Source organism: Marmota marmota, unplaced genomic scaffold, assembly GCF_001458135.2.
Source record: "Marmota marmota marmota unplaced genomic scaffold, marMar, whole genome shotgun sequence".
Lineage (NCBI taxonomy): Eukaryota > Metazoa > Chordata > Mammalia > Rodentia > Sciuridae > Marmota > Marmota marmota.
Window position 1 is genome coordinate 35,126 of NW_026000139.1, and position 16,592 is coordinate 51,717.

Below are 16,592 nucleotides of genomic sequence, written 5' to 3' on the forward strand. Positions count from 1 at the left end.
ATTTAATAAAGATCTGCATTAATAAAGAAGCATATGCACTAATATCATAAATTTGATTGTTTACTATTAAGAGAGCTAAATTTCAGCGTTATTGGGGTTTTCCATAAGTCAGTATGTTGCATTTTATGACCTGAAACATTCTGAGAAGGGATCCAGGCTTCACGGTGCTGCTAAAGAAAATTAAGGCAAAGGGCTGGGGCTGGGGCTCAGTGGTTAAGTACCCCGGGATTCAATCTCCAGTACCGAAAAGAAATAAATGAATGAATGAATTATTGAATAAATCAGTCTTAGTCCATTTGCGTCGCTCTAACAAAATACCATGAACTCAATGGCTTATAAATAACAAACGCTTATTTCTCACAGTTCTGAAGGCTGGGAAATTCAAGATCAAGGTGCTAAGAGATTTGCTATGTGGTAAAGACCTCTTCCTGGTTCTTAGATGGCAGCTTCTCACTGTGTCTTCACATGGTGGAAGAGATGTTAAAATAAACAACTAATTAATTTCAACAACATGGTGGATGAAGTGAGGAGGAGGTCTCTTTCATGAGGGCCACTAATCCAAGTCATGAGGGTTCTGCCCCTCATGACCTACTCACCTTCCAAAGGCCCCACCTCCTGAAATCCTTGGGGGGTCAGGATTTCAATACAGGAATTTGGGGGACACAAACATTCTGATCAGAGCAGTTACCTTTCTTTCTTTCTTTTTTTGATAGAAAATCCAAGGCCAGAGAATTTGTTTGAATGATGTTTTGACACACTCATCCTAAGAAATAAACAAAGCATTCCAAAAAGACAAAACTTATTTTGATTTATCTTTCACCTGTGGAATATCTTAGACACAGAGATTCTTACTTGTCTGTCTTGGGTCAGTGCTGGGAATCAGTATTTTTTTAAATACTGATTGAAAAGTCCTGGGCTGGAAAACTGCCGAGTTTCCCATCTGAATTAGCCAGGACAATACATCTCACATTTTACACACAAATCACAGGAAGAGCTTCTCAGAATGCAGATTCTGATCTGGAAGGTTCGTGGTGAAGCCCGACTTTTCTGCATTTCTAACAAGCTCCCAAGAATTCTGCTGCTACTGGGGCCATGAACTGAGCTCTCAGCAGCAAGGCCCCAAGGTATTAGAAGAAATAACAGACTTCTGGGCCCCAAATCTGATAAAAAGATTCTAATTCAGTTAGAATTAGAAATCCCCAGTTTAACAAGTTCCCTAAGATGATTCTGACCCACAGATGGACTTAAAATTACTGGAATAGGGCTGGGATGTGGCTCAAGCGGTAGCCCGCTTGCCTGGCATGCGTGCGGCCTGGGTTCGATCCTCAGCACCACATACAAACAAAAATGTTGTGTCTGCCGATAACTAAAAAATAAATATTAAAATTCTTTCTCTCTCCCTCTCTCACTCTCTCTTTAAAAAAAAATAAAATTACTGGAATAAATAAATAATGTCTAAACTACCTGGGATCAAAACCTGAACGTGGTTGGAATGTGGTGTGACCTCAGGCAATTCCCTTCAGCCTTGTGGGTCTCATTTTTCTCATCAAGACAAGACTGGAGAAGTTCATCTCTTGGATTGTTCACGCGCTCACGTTGGAGGACAGCCTCCACCTTCTAGCACAGTTCGGGGCCCACAGCGTGCCTGAATCTGAGGACTACAATCCCCATAATGCCCTGCGCTTCTCCACCCTCACGTGGGGCCCTGTGGGCGGGCCCACAATAGAGGCGTTCCCGCGATCCTTTGTGGTAGCCCAAGATGGCGGCCCCCGGTGGCGCCGTGAGCGATTCTGAGAGCAGTAGCAGCAGCGAGGAGGAGGAGCTGGCGCGGTGCCGTGAGGCTGCGATGCCGGCCTGGGACCTGGAGCAGCACCCGCGGGGAGCAGAGAAACCACGAGCCGGTAGGGGGCGTGTTCTGGGAGGCTGTCCGTGGGGCGTGAGTTCTTCCCATAGGACCTGAGAGCATGGGTGGTGAGGAGGGAGTCCCCATTCAAGGTGCAGTAGGGAGGGTCGTTCCGTGGTCCCAGCGGGAGAAACTGAGACACCTCAATGTCTCTCGACTGCATTTTCTGCAGGGCATCCTTACAGCCTCCTCTCTGAGAGGACTGGCAGCCCCGCTCCCTGCATTTTCGCGTCCAGCCTTTCCGCGCCTGCAGTGCATTCCCCACCCTCTGGACGCCGACGAGCTCTGTCCACGTCTCTCAGACCTTGTGTGACCGGCTCTCTAGTGCCCTGGGATTAAATCTGAAATCCCTCAACATAATCGTGGTTAGAATCCTTAGGGTCCTTGTATTTGAAGTGGCAAAAAATATTGCATCTTTATTTTCATTAACCCCTAACTAAAATGTAGCAGCTCTTTCTGTCGTGCGCATGAGCAACAAGTCACAGTTGCTTTGACGATACCTGTTACTTTGTTACAACATGAATCACCAGATTTTCGAATTGGCATTACAATCTTTGTCCATATATCAAAATATTTTTCTTATTCACAGTATGTTGGAAAGAGGTCATTTATACTCATCCCCTTGCTTTAAAAAACAGTGAATNCCCTCCCCTCCCTGCAGTCAGCGAGAGACATCCAGGTGACGGTGCAGCAGTGGGGTCGCTCCGATCTCGTCCTCTGGGTGAACCCTTACGCGCCCATAAAGAAGATGAAGGAGAAGATCCGACAGAGCCGGGGCTGCGCGGGCCTCCAGCGCCTGTCCTTCCAGGAGCCCGGCGGCGAGCGGCAGCTCCTGCGCAGTCACTGCTCCCTGGCCTATTACGGGATCTTCTCCCACACCAGCGTCTGCCTGCTGGACACCGTCTCCCCCGAGATCCAGCTCTTCGTGAAGAGCCCGGACGGTGGGAGCCACGCCTACGCCGCCCAGCCCGCCCACCTGGTCCGCAGCCTGAAGGAGCAGATCGAGGACCGGCAGGGCCTGCTCCGGGAGCTGCAGCGCCTGGAGTTCCGGGGCCACGTCCTGCAGGACTGGTTCAGTCTGGACTACTACGGCGTCGGAGACAGCGACACTCTCACTCTGTCCGAGAAGAAGGCAGGAGAAGCTCGGTTTCCCTCCAGCTAGTTTCCTCCGGGAAGCTTCTCTGTCTGCCTCTCTGTCTTCTAATCCAGGCCCCGATGCCACATCTTCACCGACTTTGTCAACAGCTCTACTGGCCCTGCCAGTAGGGGAGGGGAAGAGGTGCGAGAGACTAAATATACAAATGGGGGGCTGGGGATGTGGCTCAAGCGGTAGCGCGCTCACCTGGCATGCGTGCGGCCCTGGTTCGATCCTCAACACCACATACAAACAAAGATGTTGTGTCCACCGAAAACTAAAATAAATAAATAAATAAATATACAAATGGCCCATGGCCAGATCCTATGTGACAGTAAAACTCTGACCCACAGCCTCCACAGCAGCCAACCCAGAACCAAGTCCAGGACTAAGTCAATCACTGCCGTTTATCTAATTTCCCACACCACCTAGAACTCACTTTCCATTTAGGACCAACCAGAGAAAACCAAATGAGCTCCCCAAACCGATCACAGAGGTAGTCTGCTTGTAGTTGGCACCTACAACTTCCCAGCGATAACCAGCTTGATCATGCTATGCCTGAAGCCTTCATCATTTGTCAGGTTCACTGTAAAGCTTTCCCATTCTCCTGCCTGCCCTGCGTCTCTGTGGAAGGCAAAGGATAGTGCCTGAAAGTTGTGAATAAACAACCTCTGTTCTCATTTGGGTGGTCGTTCATTTCCACAGGTGCTGATGCTATCCTAATGGGTATTATTTAATCATTTGAACCTCTCAAATTTGAGCCCTCAGGATTGAAACTGTCTCTAAATAAAACATTTAAAAAGGGCTGAGGATGTGGCTCAGTGGTTAAGTACCCCGGGATTCAATCTCCAGTACCGAAAAGAAATAAATGAATGAATGAATTATTGAATAAATCAGTCTTAGTCCATTTGCGTCGCTCTAACAAAATACCATGAACTCAATGGCTTATAAATAACAAACGCTTATTTCTCACAGTTCTGAAGGCTGGGAAATTCAAGATCAAGGTGCTAAGAGATTTGCTATGTGGTAAAGACCTCTTCCTGGTTCTTAGATGGCAGCTTCTCACTGTGTCTTCACATGGTGGAAGAGATGTTAAAATAAACAACTAATTAATTTCAACAACATGGTGGATGAAGTGAGGAGGAGGTCTCTTTCATGAGGGCCACTAATCCAAGTCATGAGGGTTCTGCCCCTCATGACCTACTCACCTTCCAAAGGCCCCACCTCCTGAAATCCTTGGGGGGTCAGGATTTCAATACAGGAATTTGGGGGACACAAACATTCTGATCAGAGCAGTTACCTTTCTTTCTTTCTTTTTTTGATAGAAAATCCAAGGCCAGAGAATTTGTTTGAATGATGTTTTGACACACTCATCCTAAGAAATAAACAAAGCATTCCAAAAAGACAAAACTTATTTTGATTTATCTTTCACCTGTGGAATATCTTAGACACAGAGATTCTTACTTGTCTGTCTTGGGTCAGTGCTGGGAATCAGTATTTTTTTAAATACTGATTGAAAAGTCCTGGGCTGGAAAACTGCCGAGTTTCCCATCTGAATTAGCCAGGACAATACATCTCACATTTTACACACAAATCACAGGAAGAGCTTCTCAGAATGCAGATTCTGATCTGGAAGGTTCGTGGTGAAGCCCGACTTTTCTGCATTTCTAACAAGCTCCCAAGAATTCTGCTGCTACTGGGGCCATGAACTGAGCTCTCAGCAGCAAGGCCCCAAGGTATTAGAAGAAATAACAGACTTCTGGGCCCCAAATCTGATAAAAAGATTCTAATTCAGTTAGAATTAGAAATCCCCAGTTTAACAAGTTCCCTAAGATGATTCTGACCCACAGATGGACTTAAAATTACTGGAATAGGGCTGGGATGTGGCTCAAGCGGTAGCCCGCTTGCCTGGCATGCGTGCGGCCTGGGTTCGATCCTCAGCACCACATACAAACAAAAATGTTGTGTCTGCCGATAACTAAAAAATAAATATTAAAATTCTTTCTCTCTCCCTCTCTCACTCTCTCTTTAAAAAAAAATAAAATTACTGGAATAAATAAATAATGTCTAAACTACCTGGGATCAAAACCTGAACGTGGTTGGAATGTGGTGTGACCTCAGGCAATTCCCTTCAGCCTTGTGGGTCTCATTTTTCTCATCAAGACAAGACTGGAGAAGTTCATCTCTTGGATTGTTCACGCGCTCACGTTGGAGGACAGCCTCCACCTTCTAGCACAGTTCGGGGCCCACAGCGTGCCTGAATCTGAGGACTACAATCCCCATAATGCCCTGCGCTTCTCCACCCTCACGTGGGGCCCTGTGGGCGGGCCCACAATAGAGGCGTTCCCGCGATCCTTTGTGGTAGCCCAAGATGGCGGCCCCCGGTGGCGCCGTGAGCGATTCTGAGAGCAGTAGCAGCAGCGAGGAGGAGGAGCTGGCGCGGTGCCGTGAGGCTGCGATGCCGGCCTGGGACCTGGAGCAGCACCCGCGGGGAGCAGAGAAACCACGAGCCGGTAGGGGGCGTGTTCTGGGAGGCTGTCCGTGGGGCGTGAGTTCTTCCCATAGGACCTGAGAGCATGGGTGGTGAGGAGGGAGTCCCCATTCAAGGTGCAGTAGGGAGGGTCGTTCCGTGGTCCCAGCGGGAGAAACTGAGACACCTCAATGTCTCTCGACTGCATTTTCTGCAGGGCATCCTTACAGCCTCCTCTCTGAGAGGACTGGCAGCCCCGCTCCCTGCATTTTCGCGTCCAGCCTTTCCGCGCCTGCAGTGCATTCCCCACCCTCTGGACGCCGACGAGCTCTGTCCACGTCTCTCAGACCTTGTGTGACCGGCTCTCTAGTGCCCTGGGATTAAATCTGAAATCCCTCAACATAATCGTGGTTAGAATCCTTAGGGTCCTTGTATTTGAAGTGGCAAAAAATATTGCATCTTTATTTTCATTAACCCCTAACTAAAATGTAGCAGCTCTTTCTGTCGTGCGCATGAGCAACAAGTCACAGTTGCTTTGACGATACCTGTTACTTTGTTACAACATGAATCACCAGATTTTCGAATTGCATTACAATCTTTGTCCATATATCAAAATATTTTTCTTATTCACAGTATGTTGGAAAGAGGTCATTTATACTCATCCCCTTGCTTTAAAAAACAGTGAATTTTAGACCCATTACTAGATCTTATTTAATAAAGATCTGCATTAATAAAGAAGCATATGCACTAATATCATAAATTTGATTGTTTACTATTAAGAGAGCTAAATTTCAGCGTTATTGGGGTTTTCCATAAGTCAGTATGTTGCATTTTATGACCTGAAACATTCTGAGAAGGGATCCAGGCTTCACGGTGCTGCTAAAGAAAATTAAGGCAAAGGGCTGGGGCTGGGGCTCAGTGGTAGAGCGTTTGTCTAGCATGTTCGAGGCTCTGGGTTGGATCCTCAGCACCACATAAAAATAAACAAATAAAATAAAGGTATTATGTCCAACTACAACTAACTAAATAAGTAAATAAAATTAAAAAAAGAAAACCAAAGCAAAGAAAGGTTAAAATCCATATATTTGGTCACCCATTCCCTGCCTGTTTCTCCCTAGTGCTCTTGCCATTCTCCACTTCCCACAGGTAGAGGCCAAACTACACCCTACCCACTTACCTCTGAACACGGAGAACTGCAGTTTTTCCTGCAGTTTTGGTAGACAAATCTGCTTCTCTGTCTCCATTTCCACTCACTAGCAGTAAGAACTTGAGCATACTGTTTACATCCTGCTGTACCTGAATTTCCTCTTATAAGGTTGGGAAGTTACTGAGATGATGCATCTGCAGTGCTTGGCACATAGGAAAGGCCCGGTAAATGGTGGCAAATGTGTGGTTGATTTCTGTACATGGACTGCTTGCCTCTCCCCCAGACTTAACTCTTGCTCATCCTTTAATGTAACGAGACAAAACCACTTTGGGAAAGCTCTCTCAGTCTTTCAAGTTGGGGTTACCTGCCTTGTGTGTGCCCCCATCATTCTTTGTGTGATTCCCTTTGTAAATAGTACTTTCATCTTTTCCTGCAATTTACCTCTTTATTTGTCTTATCTTTTTCCCCTTTAATTCTGCATCCCTAGCCAATATTTGCTGCACAAATACTTATTGAGAGGTTATGTGATATGAACTTCATGGCCTGTTCTTTCACCATGGTATTCCCAGGACCTTAGCACAGGGCTCGAATAAATGAATTCGCACAATGGGCACCTCACTGATGAGAGAGGCCGGGATTACAGCCAACTCCCAGTCTAAAGGGTTTCTGTGGGCAGTGGTGCCGCAGTCCGGCTGCAGCAAAATAACCGGGGGGTGACAAACAACTTGTGTAGATTGATACAGCAGGAGTGGGAGCCGTTTATTGTAGGACAGGAGACGTATATATACATTCCACACAGCTTATCTTAATTAACATAAACTAGATTCAGCAGTCAACCAATAAGGAATCTCCACACTTAATGGCTCACTGGCGTTACTTCACAAACCACTCCCTCTGGCAAAATGCCAGGCGCCATCCAGACTTGTTTACAGACTCTAACACAGTGGTAAGAGATGAACACCTGAGAAGTGGTATGCAAGGTACCAGCTTTTCAATTCATTGTTTTTGTGACATTATAAATCCCCTGCTAGGCTGGGTGTCAGGGTGCACACCTGTTCCCAGCTGCATTAGAGGCTAAGGCAGGAGGATCACAAGTTTGAAAACAGCCTGGCTCAGGAGATAAAAGGGGGGTGGGGAGCTGGCTCTGGAGTAAAGCACCTGACTAGTAAGTCCAAGGCCCTAGTTCCAATCTAGTACCAGGAGGAGAAAAATTCTCTGCTATGAAAATACATGTAGGTGCTAATAATAAGTACTTTTCTTTATTGAGCACCTACTATGTGCCAGGCAAGATGCTGGACCTTAGACAGTCTTGGGCGATTCTAATAATAATGTCACCATAATGTGTGCTTTTTTTTTTTTAATGTTTGTTTTTAGTTGTAGGTGGACACAGTAACCTTTATTTTATTTTTTTATGTGGTGCTAAGGATCAAACCCAGCACCTCACCTGTGCTAGACAAGTGCTCTACCCCAGCCCCATGTGCTCTTATTCTACATACTTTGTGTTGTCTGGTTCAATCTTTCCAGCAATTCCACAAACAGGGTATTATCAGCCTCAGTTTATAGATGAAAAAACTGAAGATGAAGTACCTTTGGCCAAGGTCACTTGCCTTGTGAAAGTGCAGACCCAGGTGTAAATCTAGACCGCTCAGACTCTAAGCCCATATTCTGTTTCTCTGGTATGTCACTCCCTGCCACAGACAAGTGTTTTTTGTGGACTAAACTCTCACCCTTTGGCCTCTGACCATGTGGAAATGTAAGTCACTGTTTTTATGAGTGCAGCCTTCAGATACAGCTTTTAACTGTAGTGATGAGGAACAGGTCACCAGACCTTCAAACCACTTAAATTTGGGGGCACCAATTACATACTTTGATTCATTTGTACAACTTTTATTTCAAATCAAAGCACAGTCCTAGGAGATAGAAATAGAAAGAAAATAATAATAATAACAAACCCTGTGTTTCAAATGCAAGAAGGTGAACATGCAGTGTGTCCATAACACTAACTCTAGAAGGTGGGTGATCTTACCCCATAGTAGATGAGGAGAACACAGGCTCAGGGATATAAAGTGTCTTGCCCAGAGTCACACAGCTTGTTAGTGTCAGAGCCAGGACTCCACCGAGCTGCCTCCCTGGGGAGGTGAGTAATGCTGTGTTCCACGGCAGGACCTGATGTGATGGTTCCTCTCTCGTCCATGGCAAGAGACGGTCTTCCTCCTTGTGCCTGTAAAGACATCCCGCTGGCTCCACACACTCTCCTCTAGGAGCATCAGGCACTTTTTGCAGTTTTGGTGTGCTCCAGGGCACATCAGCACAGATCACGGCATGCCTGCAATCACACACATGTGACTGTATCATGGCGTAGGCATAGCAGGGCCGCTGGAGTCTTTTAACACACCGTGCCCCTACACCCAGCCTGGTGCCATGCATCCATTCTGCTCAGTTGGCTCCTTAAAGGCACAAGCCCATTTTGTCCCATTATCCATGCCAAAAGCCTCCGAGCTGTCTTGTGCTCATCTCTGACACCTGTGTCCAGTCCATTAGTACATCCTGTGGACTCCACCTTGAAACTGTGTGTATCAGGATTCCCAATCATTGCAGGGGACTCCCTGCGTCTGCCCTTGCCCCACTCTGCTCTCACTCCTCACAGTGGCCACAGATGTTATATAAAAATCTAAGTCAGTTTATGTCCCCCTTCTGGCCAGAATCCTCCAGTGGCTGCTCATCTTCAAAGCCCAGATCCTCACATTGACCCACATGGGGGCCCTCTGTGATGCGACCCCCAGGAGTTCTTCATCTCTATTGGGCCCCTGCTGGCTGGGTGGGTCCCCGCCACACTGGCCTTCTTGCTGGTTCTCATACTCCAGACAGTTCCTGCCTCAGGGCCTTTGCAGATGCCCCTCCCTCTGCCTGGAAGGCTCTCTCCAGGTATCCACTTGGTTCACTCCCTTACCTCTCTGATATCTGTTCCACTGTTACCATACCAGAGAAACTGTACCTGCCCACCTTTATACAGTGACCCCCACCCCCAGCACAGCCCACCTCTCTCCTCTGCATTGTTTTGCTTTTTTTAATTTACTGGCCATTATCCAATTTTATAGTGAGTTTTTACATGTTTGTTATCTGTCTAGAATGCAAGCTGCATGGAAACAGGAATAGCCTCTCAGTTGTTCAGCAACTGAGAGACCTGGTGATTAAAAGGCAGTAGGTGTTTGGTTGAGTGAATGACCACCAGGCCAGACAGTCCCAGTGTTTTGGCTTGAAACATGCGATCAGCACAAAGAGCCACCTTCTTCCATCTTCTCCTGCAGCACTTAGCACACAACCAGGCACGTAGTAGGCATTTAACAAATTGTACAAATTACACTTAGACTTGTCTGTTCAACACAGTGGTGGACAGGGGCCTCTGGAGCCAGGTGGCCTGTGTCCCCTCCCAGCTCTGTTAAATTGGCTGTTAGATGCTGCCCAAGTTGATTTTGCCTTTCCTTGAATCTCCCTCCCTCTTCAGGTGGGGATAATGGTAATCTTTCTAATGGAGCTTGGAGATGATTCCCTAGTCACCCATGTAAATCACTTTAAAAAGTCCCTGTCACAAATAGATGTTTTTATTGTTGTTGCCTCTAATTCCTCAATTTTCATTTTTCCACAGATGCTGCAAATAACAAGTTGCCAGTCCCCCGACTGAGCCTCAGGTACTGCGCCCTCAGTAGAGCAGTTCCCTTGACTCATCGGCAGATACTGCCCGCTGCTGGGTTAGATGCTAGTCTGGCTGTCAGAGTGAGATGGACGCAGGGAGTCTCTACCCCATGGGGCGGCTCCTGGGCCAGCAGGAAATGAGCTTCTTGTGTATCTGTCACAGGCATAAAGTGGATGAGCACGAACAAGATGGCAACGAACTTCAGACCACCCCCGAGTTCCGAGCCCACGTAGCCAAGAAGCTGGGAGCCCTGCTGGACAGGTGAGCCAAAGTGTACGTAGACACCAGTGCAGTGGACACACTGGCTGGGAGCTCGGGGTGTAGCATTGGTCTCCTCAGTGCATTCATAAGCAACACGTCATATAGGTCATGCTGATGTCCTTACCCCCGGTGAGGAAGCAGGCTGTCAGCAAGGAGATGTGTTTTCTTGAGGTAACAGGGAGCAAGGGGCAGAGATGGGCCTCACCCAGCTGTGTGTGACTTCACGGTTAAAGTGTTTGTTACCCCTGCCTTATCCTGCTATCATGGGATAAGAGGAACCCTGAGGAGAAGCAGGAATTGAGGAAAAGAAAATGATTGACCCCAAAATTAATAACCATTCGCTTCATTTTATTCAAATGAACATACTTGTTTAGAAAAAAATAGAAAAGAAATAAAAAGAAAGGTTAGCCTTTAAAGAATCAGGTTGGCATTCCCAAAGCGAGTACCAAGAATGCTACCTATTTTAGTCCATCCAGGCGACTATAGTAAAATTCCATAAACAACGTAGCTTATAAACATTTTGGATACTGGGAAGTCCAAGATCAAGGCACCGGCAGACTCAGTGTCTAGCAAGGCCCTCTTCTTAGTTGACAGATGGCACCTTCTAACCATCTTCCCACATGGCGGAAAGGGACAGACGGTCTCTCTCTCAAGCTTCTTTTGCAAAGGCATGAATCCCATTCACGAGAGCCCCAGGCCCGTGGCCTAAGCACCTCTAGAGACCTCACCTCCTAACACCATCACCTTGAGGTTAGGATTTCGACATAGAAATTTTAGGGCTGCACAGACATGCAGACAGTAGGCCTGGCCCAAAGTGCAGCTCTAGAAGAAGGGATCCAACAGCAAAGAAGTTTGAGAAACACTGCAGTCCACATGTATCCACGTGCCCCTGGAGAATGAGGGTCATTACAGTGGATTCAGGGCTCCGGGAGCTGCTGTGGCGGGGAAACCTGTGTCATTTGCTTGGCCCTGCGTTTTCCAAACTCATTCAGCCACAGTATGTGGCCTGGCCTCATAGATCAGTACCCGTACTGTGGAACACATCGCAGGGCAGGCTGCTCCTCGTCCATTTCTAATTGACAGTCCTGGCAGGTTTTGAAAGGAGAAGAGCACTTGGGGCCATGGTCCTTCAATTTGAAGTAAATATGCAAAACGACAGATGGGCCTTCCCACGTGTGGAACAGCTGTTCTTGTGAGGCTGACCAGAGGGCCAGAGCCCAGCAGCCTGAGCCCCCACGGCACTGGTTCCAGGTCCCCAACTCCAGGATCAGAAGGGGCTTGAGGAAGGCCAGGTCAACTCAGCCTGAGGGAGCAGTTTTTCTGCGTGACCGTTTGGCTTTGCATTGAACCAGCACAGATGCTTCCCTGGGTGGCAGTCCAGCAGAATGCTCGTCACCATGGCCAGAATAGTCCCTGTACTGCTTCATGTTTCTCTCCAAAATGATACCCTAGCTGGTTCCTTCTATTAGATCGGACATCTCAACCTGGACACTGGACATTTTTGACCGGATAACTCTTTGTTATGGGCTGCTTTTCACATCACAGGATGCTCAACAGCCTCTCTGACCTCAACCTAGGAGGTGCTAATGGCACCTGCCCCACCAGTCATGACAAACAACTGTGTCTCCAGGCATTGCCACATGCACCCAGGGACCTACACTGAGCCGCTCTGTCAGGTCAGAGACTAGGGCCTGGACAGCATCATCTCCACTCCCTCTCCCCAAATTCTTTCCCTGCACAGGGCTTTGGGAGATGCCTGTGGCTTATGCAGAGGGAAGTTCGGAAAAGCGCTGAGCGCACGCCACAGGTCTGCTGCAATGGCAGAGAGCGCTGGTCCTGCAGGGCATGACTCTGCCTCAGCAGACAGCAGGACCCACCTCCTGGCCTCTGCCTCTAGAGAGCTGTGGCTGGTTTCTGTGAGAGGTTCTAGGAAGCTGATGACGTCATCATCTCCACCACCACCACCCCCCATGGCTCCTGTGTCCTGAGAACCTGCTGTGGCCGGCTCTGTGCCAAGGGCTCCACATCCATTTTCTCATCTGATCCTTTTGACAGCCCTAATAGGAAGGGACCGTTGTTGCTCCCAGTTACAGAAATGTGACAGAGACTCAGACAAGTGGAGTCGTTTGCCAGAGGGTCACAGCAGTAAGTAACAAAGCCAGCATCCAAAACCCAGGCCTCTGCTGGGCGCAGTGGGTATGGCTGCAATCCCAGACACTTAGAAGGCTGAGGCAGGAAGATGGCGAGTTCAAGGCCAGCCTGGGCAATCTAGCAAGATGCTGTCTCAAAGTAATATGGACTGGGGATGGAGCTAAGTGGTACACCACCTCTGGGTTCAATCCTCAGTATCACAAAAGCGCAGAGGACTCTGGAGTCTGACTAATGTCAGTGAATTGTATCAATTTCAGTTTCCTGGTTATGATGTTGTACTGTAGTTTTGCATGGTATTTGGAATCTTTATTATTTCTTGAAACTGCCTGTCAATCTATATTTATCTCAAACTCTTTTAAAATGAAGAAAAAGCTGGGCACGGCGGCACATACCTGTAATCCCAGAGGCTTGGGAGCGGAATTGCAAGTTCAAAGTCAGCATCAGCAATTTAGTGAGGCGCTAAGCAATTTAGTGAGACCCTGTCTCTAAATAAAAAAATTTTTTAAAGGTGGGGAGGAGTCTGGGGATGTGGCTCAGTGGTCCAAAAAAAAAGAAGGAAAAAAATGAGCAGCTCTGCCCTGTTCTAGAAGCTGACTTCTGAACCACTTCTCTAGACTGGTCCTATTTCCCTTTTCATGCTATTCTGCAGTAAGCTCAAAGCAAAATCTATGGCCTTTCTCCAGTAAGTAAAGTACATAGGAAAGACTCCCTCATCACACTTCCGGCTCTTCCTGTTCTTTCTCCCATTTTTTTTCTCTGCCCTGTTGAAATTACTTTTTTTTTTTTTTTTTTTTTTTTTTGGTACTGTATCTTTAAAAGTTCTTCAGTACTTTCTGGAATTATGGTAACGTTTAAACAAAAGAAACCTTGCAGAATCAGAAGGGGCTATTGCTGTTGCGCTGTCATGGCTGAAGGTTCAGCCTTCTTACCAGGCCAGTGTGGTCTCCACTTTTGCATTTAGGATCATGTGCCACATCGCCTCCACTTAAAAATAAATGTATTTTAAATTTAAGAACAAAAATTGCTTTTGTCATTACCCCAAATCACACCCTAATCAACCGTCTCCTCTCCCCTTAGCTCCATTACCATCTCAGAGGTAGTGAAGGCGCCAAAGACAGCTAAGAAACACAAGGTGGCCCCGGAGGATGATGGTGAGTAGTCACTGCAAACAGCAGCTGTTGTGACCTAGAGCTGGGCAGACAGTTGGGTGTTTTATGTCCTTTCACCCACTCAGGCCCTGCCCTAAGGCGGGTGACGATACCCCAGGCACAGACAGGGAACTGAGGCTCTGAGACAGAGTCACTTGTCTGCACTAAGCTCCTCTGTCTGACCCTGAGCAGGAGCAGGCTCCCCCCTGAGTCCATTGCCCTGCCCAGCTCTGTGAGCTCATTGGAGGCTGCCTTAGGTACTGGGAGGCTTAACTAGTGACTTCCAGAAGCTTCTGAGGGCTCACTGCCCCAATCTGGCAGCTGCCGCCCTGCAAACACTGCATGTCCTGGCCCATCAGGTATGGAGCAGGCCTCTCTCAGATGAGGCCTCAGTTTGCAGTCGCACCACGATGACTCCCAGGTCTTCAGCTCTGCACCAGGGGCTCCTTGAGGGCAGAGGCCGTCAGCCTCAGCACCCGGGAGAGGAGAGGTTGGCATCCAGCAGCGCTGACTTTGCCCCTGTGAATCTTAGGCTTTCGCCTTTTCTTCACATCCATCCCTGGAGGCCCCGAAGAGGAAGCTTCTCCCCGCCCCCGCCCAAAGCGCCAGCCCTCCACCTCCAGGTGAGAGTCCACTCCTCTCCTCACAGCCCCTCCTGTCTTCTCCTCCCGTCTTGGCTGTCTTGGCCGTCCCCCTGGTGCAATGAAGCAGACGCCAGACCAACAGGCCACGGAAGGGGCCTGTCAGGTAACTGGAGAGGCACACCCAGCAGGCAGGGTGTTTTGGGCTTCTTTGGGGTGGATCTGTACTTTTTTAAGCACTCATTTTGGGTCAGACTCCTTATTTTCTTGTATTTGCCTCCTAAGACATCCCTGTGAGGTCTGGATTCTAAGATCCCCATTTTCTAGATGAAGATACTAAGGGTCAGAGAGGTTAAGTCACTTAATGAGGTGTAGGTCACAGGGTTTCTGGCAGAGAAGACTAGAGCCCAGGTGTGCCCCACTCCCAAGCCTGTGCTCGCTCTCGAACTGCCTCCATCTTAGACTCTGACCAAGGGGGGGCGGCGGAAGGCAACTTTGGGACCTGCCCTGACCGCAGCTGACCTACACTACCCTCCCCTTGCAGCAGTGAGGACAGTGATGGGGAGTGGCAGCGGTGCCGGGAGGCGGCTGTGTCAGCCTCGGACATTCTGCAGGAGTCGGCCATCCACGTTCCTGTCAAGGTGGAGACGGAGGCCAAGAAGAAGAAAAGGAGGCTGAGGAGGAAAGCCCAGGAGGGGGCGGGCGCTGGCTCAGCTGCAGCCACCAGCCCCGCCCGCAGGACCTCGGTCCAGACCCAGGAAAGGGAGTCAGGGAGGGCCAATGGGGACCCGGTATCACTGGGGACCAAAAAGAAGAAAAGGAAGAAAAAGGCAAAGAAAGCCAGCGAGGCGTCACCATTTTCACCAGCAAAGAGCACAGCCGCTGCACCTGCCCACTGACCAGTCTGGGCGCCGTCCCTGGCTTGAGGACAAGGCACCCAAGGGCAGCGGACCGCAATTCCACCTGAGAGCACCTGGCTGGCAAGCTGCCTCCACCCACAGACCTGACAGTGTTTGGGGCCTGGCCCAGAGTCTGGGCAGAGAAGCCTCAGCAAGGCCTATCCCCATGTTTCCACGGAGGGCCGGGGTGGACCTGTGGTTCCAGAACATTCCATGGCCTCAGGAAAGAGTCTTCCAGCTCTTCAAGACTAGTGGCCGAGTGTTAAAGTTGTCATCTCCCTCTTACCCTCTGAGATGGGCAAGTTCTCTCTCCCTCCCCGACCTCTTCAGCTTGGTGTAGAAAATGTCTTTAGAAAATGAGGGAAGGAGCCCCCAAGGTGCCAAGGCCCAGGGAAACCTCTGTGCTCCTCCCTCTAGCCCACATAAGCTTGGTAGAACTGCAAAAGAGGAAAGATTCCACCCCCTTGTGCCATTCTCCAGAATTTTCTTTCTCCACATTTATGAATTTATCATACACAATGATGTCTCCGAGCCAACTAATTCATCAAAAATAAATTGTCAGTCCGGGCACAGTGGCCCACACCTATAATCCCAGCAGCTTGGGAGGCTGAGGCATGAAGATTGGCGAGTTCAAAGCCAGCCTCAGCAAAAGTAAGACACCGAGCAACTCATTGACACCCTGTCTATAAATAGAATACAAAATAGGGCTGGGGATATAGCTGAGTGCCCCAGAGTTCAATCCCTGGTACCAAAAAAAATAAAATAAATTGTTAGAGTGGGGATGTAGCTCAGTGGAAAAGCACATGTTTAGCAGGCACAAGGCCCTGGGTTCAGTCCCCAGCACAAAATGAAAAAAAGGAAACTGTGGAGGTACCCAGTGCTTGGAATGTGTTGGGCACGTCCTCCCCGTCATGCTGGATTCTCATGAACTATTTTCAGTGACATCCCATGTGGAATCCTCCCACCTACCTGCAAGTGCCCCTTCACCTAGCTTCGAGACTTCAGGAAGTGTCCCAGCACCTGTGGACCTGGTTTCATGCAGCAGGGTGTCCTGCAAAGTAGCGGCTCTGGCTTCCTCATCTTGCCTGAGTCTCACCAGGCAGCTGCGAGCATGCGCACTCAGCCCGTCTCCCGGCCTCAGGCCCCAGCCTGCCACAGCCTCCCTCCTTTTGACCAGCCCCCAGCTGGGAGACTCATTAACAA

General features: G+C 48.7%; 2 protein-coding genes and 1 long non-coding RNA gene across 6 annotated transcripts in view; 2 read left to right on the plus strand and 1 right to left on the minus strand.

Annotated features, from left to right (window-relative positions):
- The window catches only part of LOC125611278, a 4,562-nt gene extending 1,544 nt beyond the window's left edge, over nt 1-3,018 (minus strand). The window contains exon 1 of the long non-coding RNA XR_007341421.1: nt 2,880-3,018. This is a non-coding gene — a long non-coding RNA (uncharacterized LOC125611278). The remainder of the gene's footprint in view (nt 1-2,879) is intronic.
- Nucleotides 1-3,718, plus strand: part of LOC107158691 (2'-5'-oligoadenylate synthase-like protein 1) — a 19,136-nt gene extending 15,418 nt beyond the window's left edge. For both annotated transcript variants that reach the window (XM_015505178.2, XM_048785682.1), the window contains 2 exons: nt 2,565-3,196; nt 3,337-3,718. In XM_015505178.2, the coding sequence (XP_015360664.1) occupies nt 2,565-3,065 (501 nt within the window). In that variant the 3' untranslated portion in view covers nt 3,066-3,196; nt 3,337-3,718. The remainder of the gene's footprint in view (nt 1-2,564; nt 3,197-3,336) is intronic.
- On the plus strand, nt 1,719-15,978 carry CUNH12orf43 (chromosome unknown C12orf43 homolog). 3 transcript variants are annotated; one of them, XM_015505182.2, is made up of 6 exons: nt 1,719-1,901; nt 10,302-10,344; nt 10,512-10,610; nt 13,839-13,912; nt 14,442-14,532; nt 15,035-15,978. In XM_015505182.2, the coding sequence occupies exons 1-6, from the start codon at nt 1,760-1,762 to the stop codon at nt 15,387-15,389; spliced, it is 804 nt and encodes a 267-aa protein (XP_015360668.1). In that variant the 5' UTR covers nt 1,719-1,759; the 3' UTR covers nt 15,390-15,978. The 3 variants fall into 3 exon arrangements, with proteins under 3 accessions (XP_015360668.1, XP_015360669.1, XP_015360667.1); XM_015505183.2 differs by lacking the exon at nt 1,719-1,901 and adding an exon at nt 5,369-5,551 and having other exon boundaries at nt 15,038-15,978; XM_015505181.2 differs by lacking the exon at nt 1,719-1,901 and adding an exon at nt 5,370-5,551.
- Nucleotides 15,979-16,592: the final 614 nt, after the last annotated feature.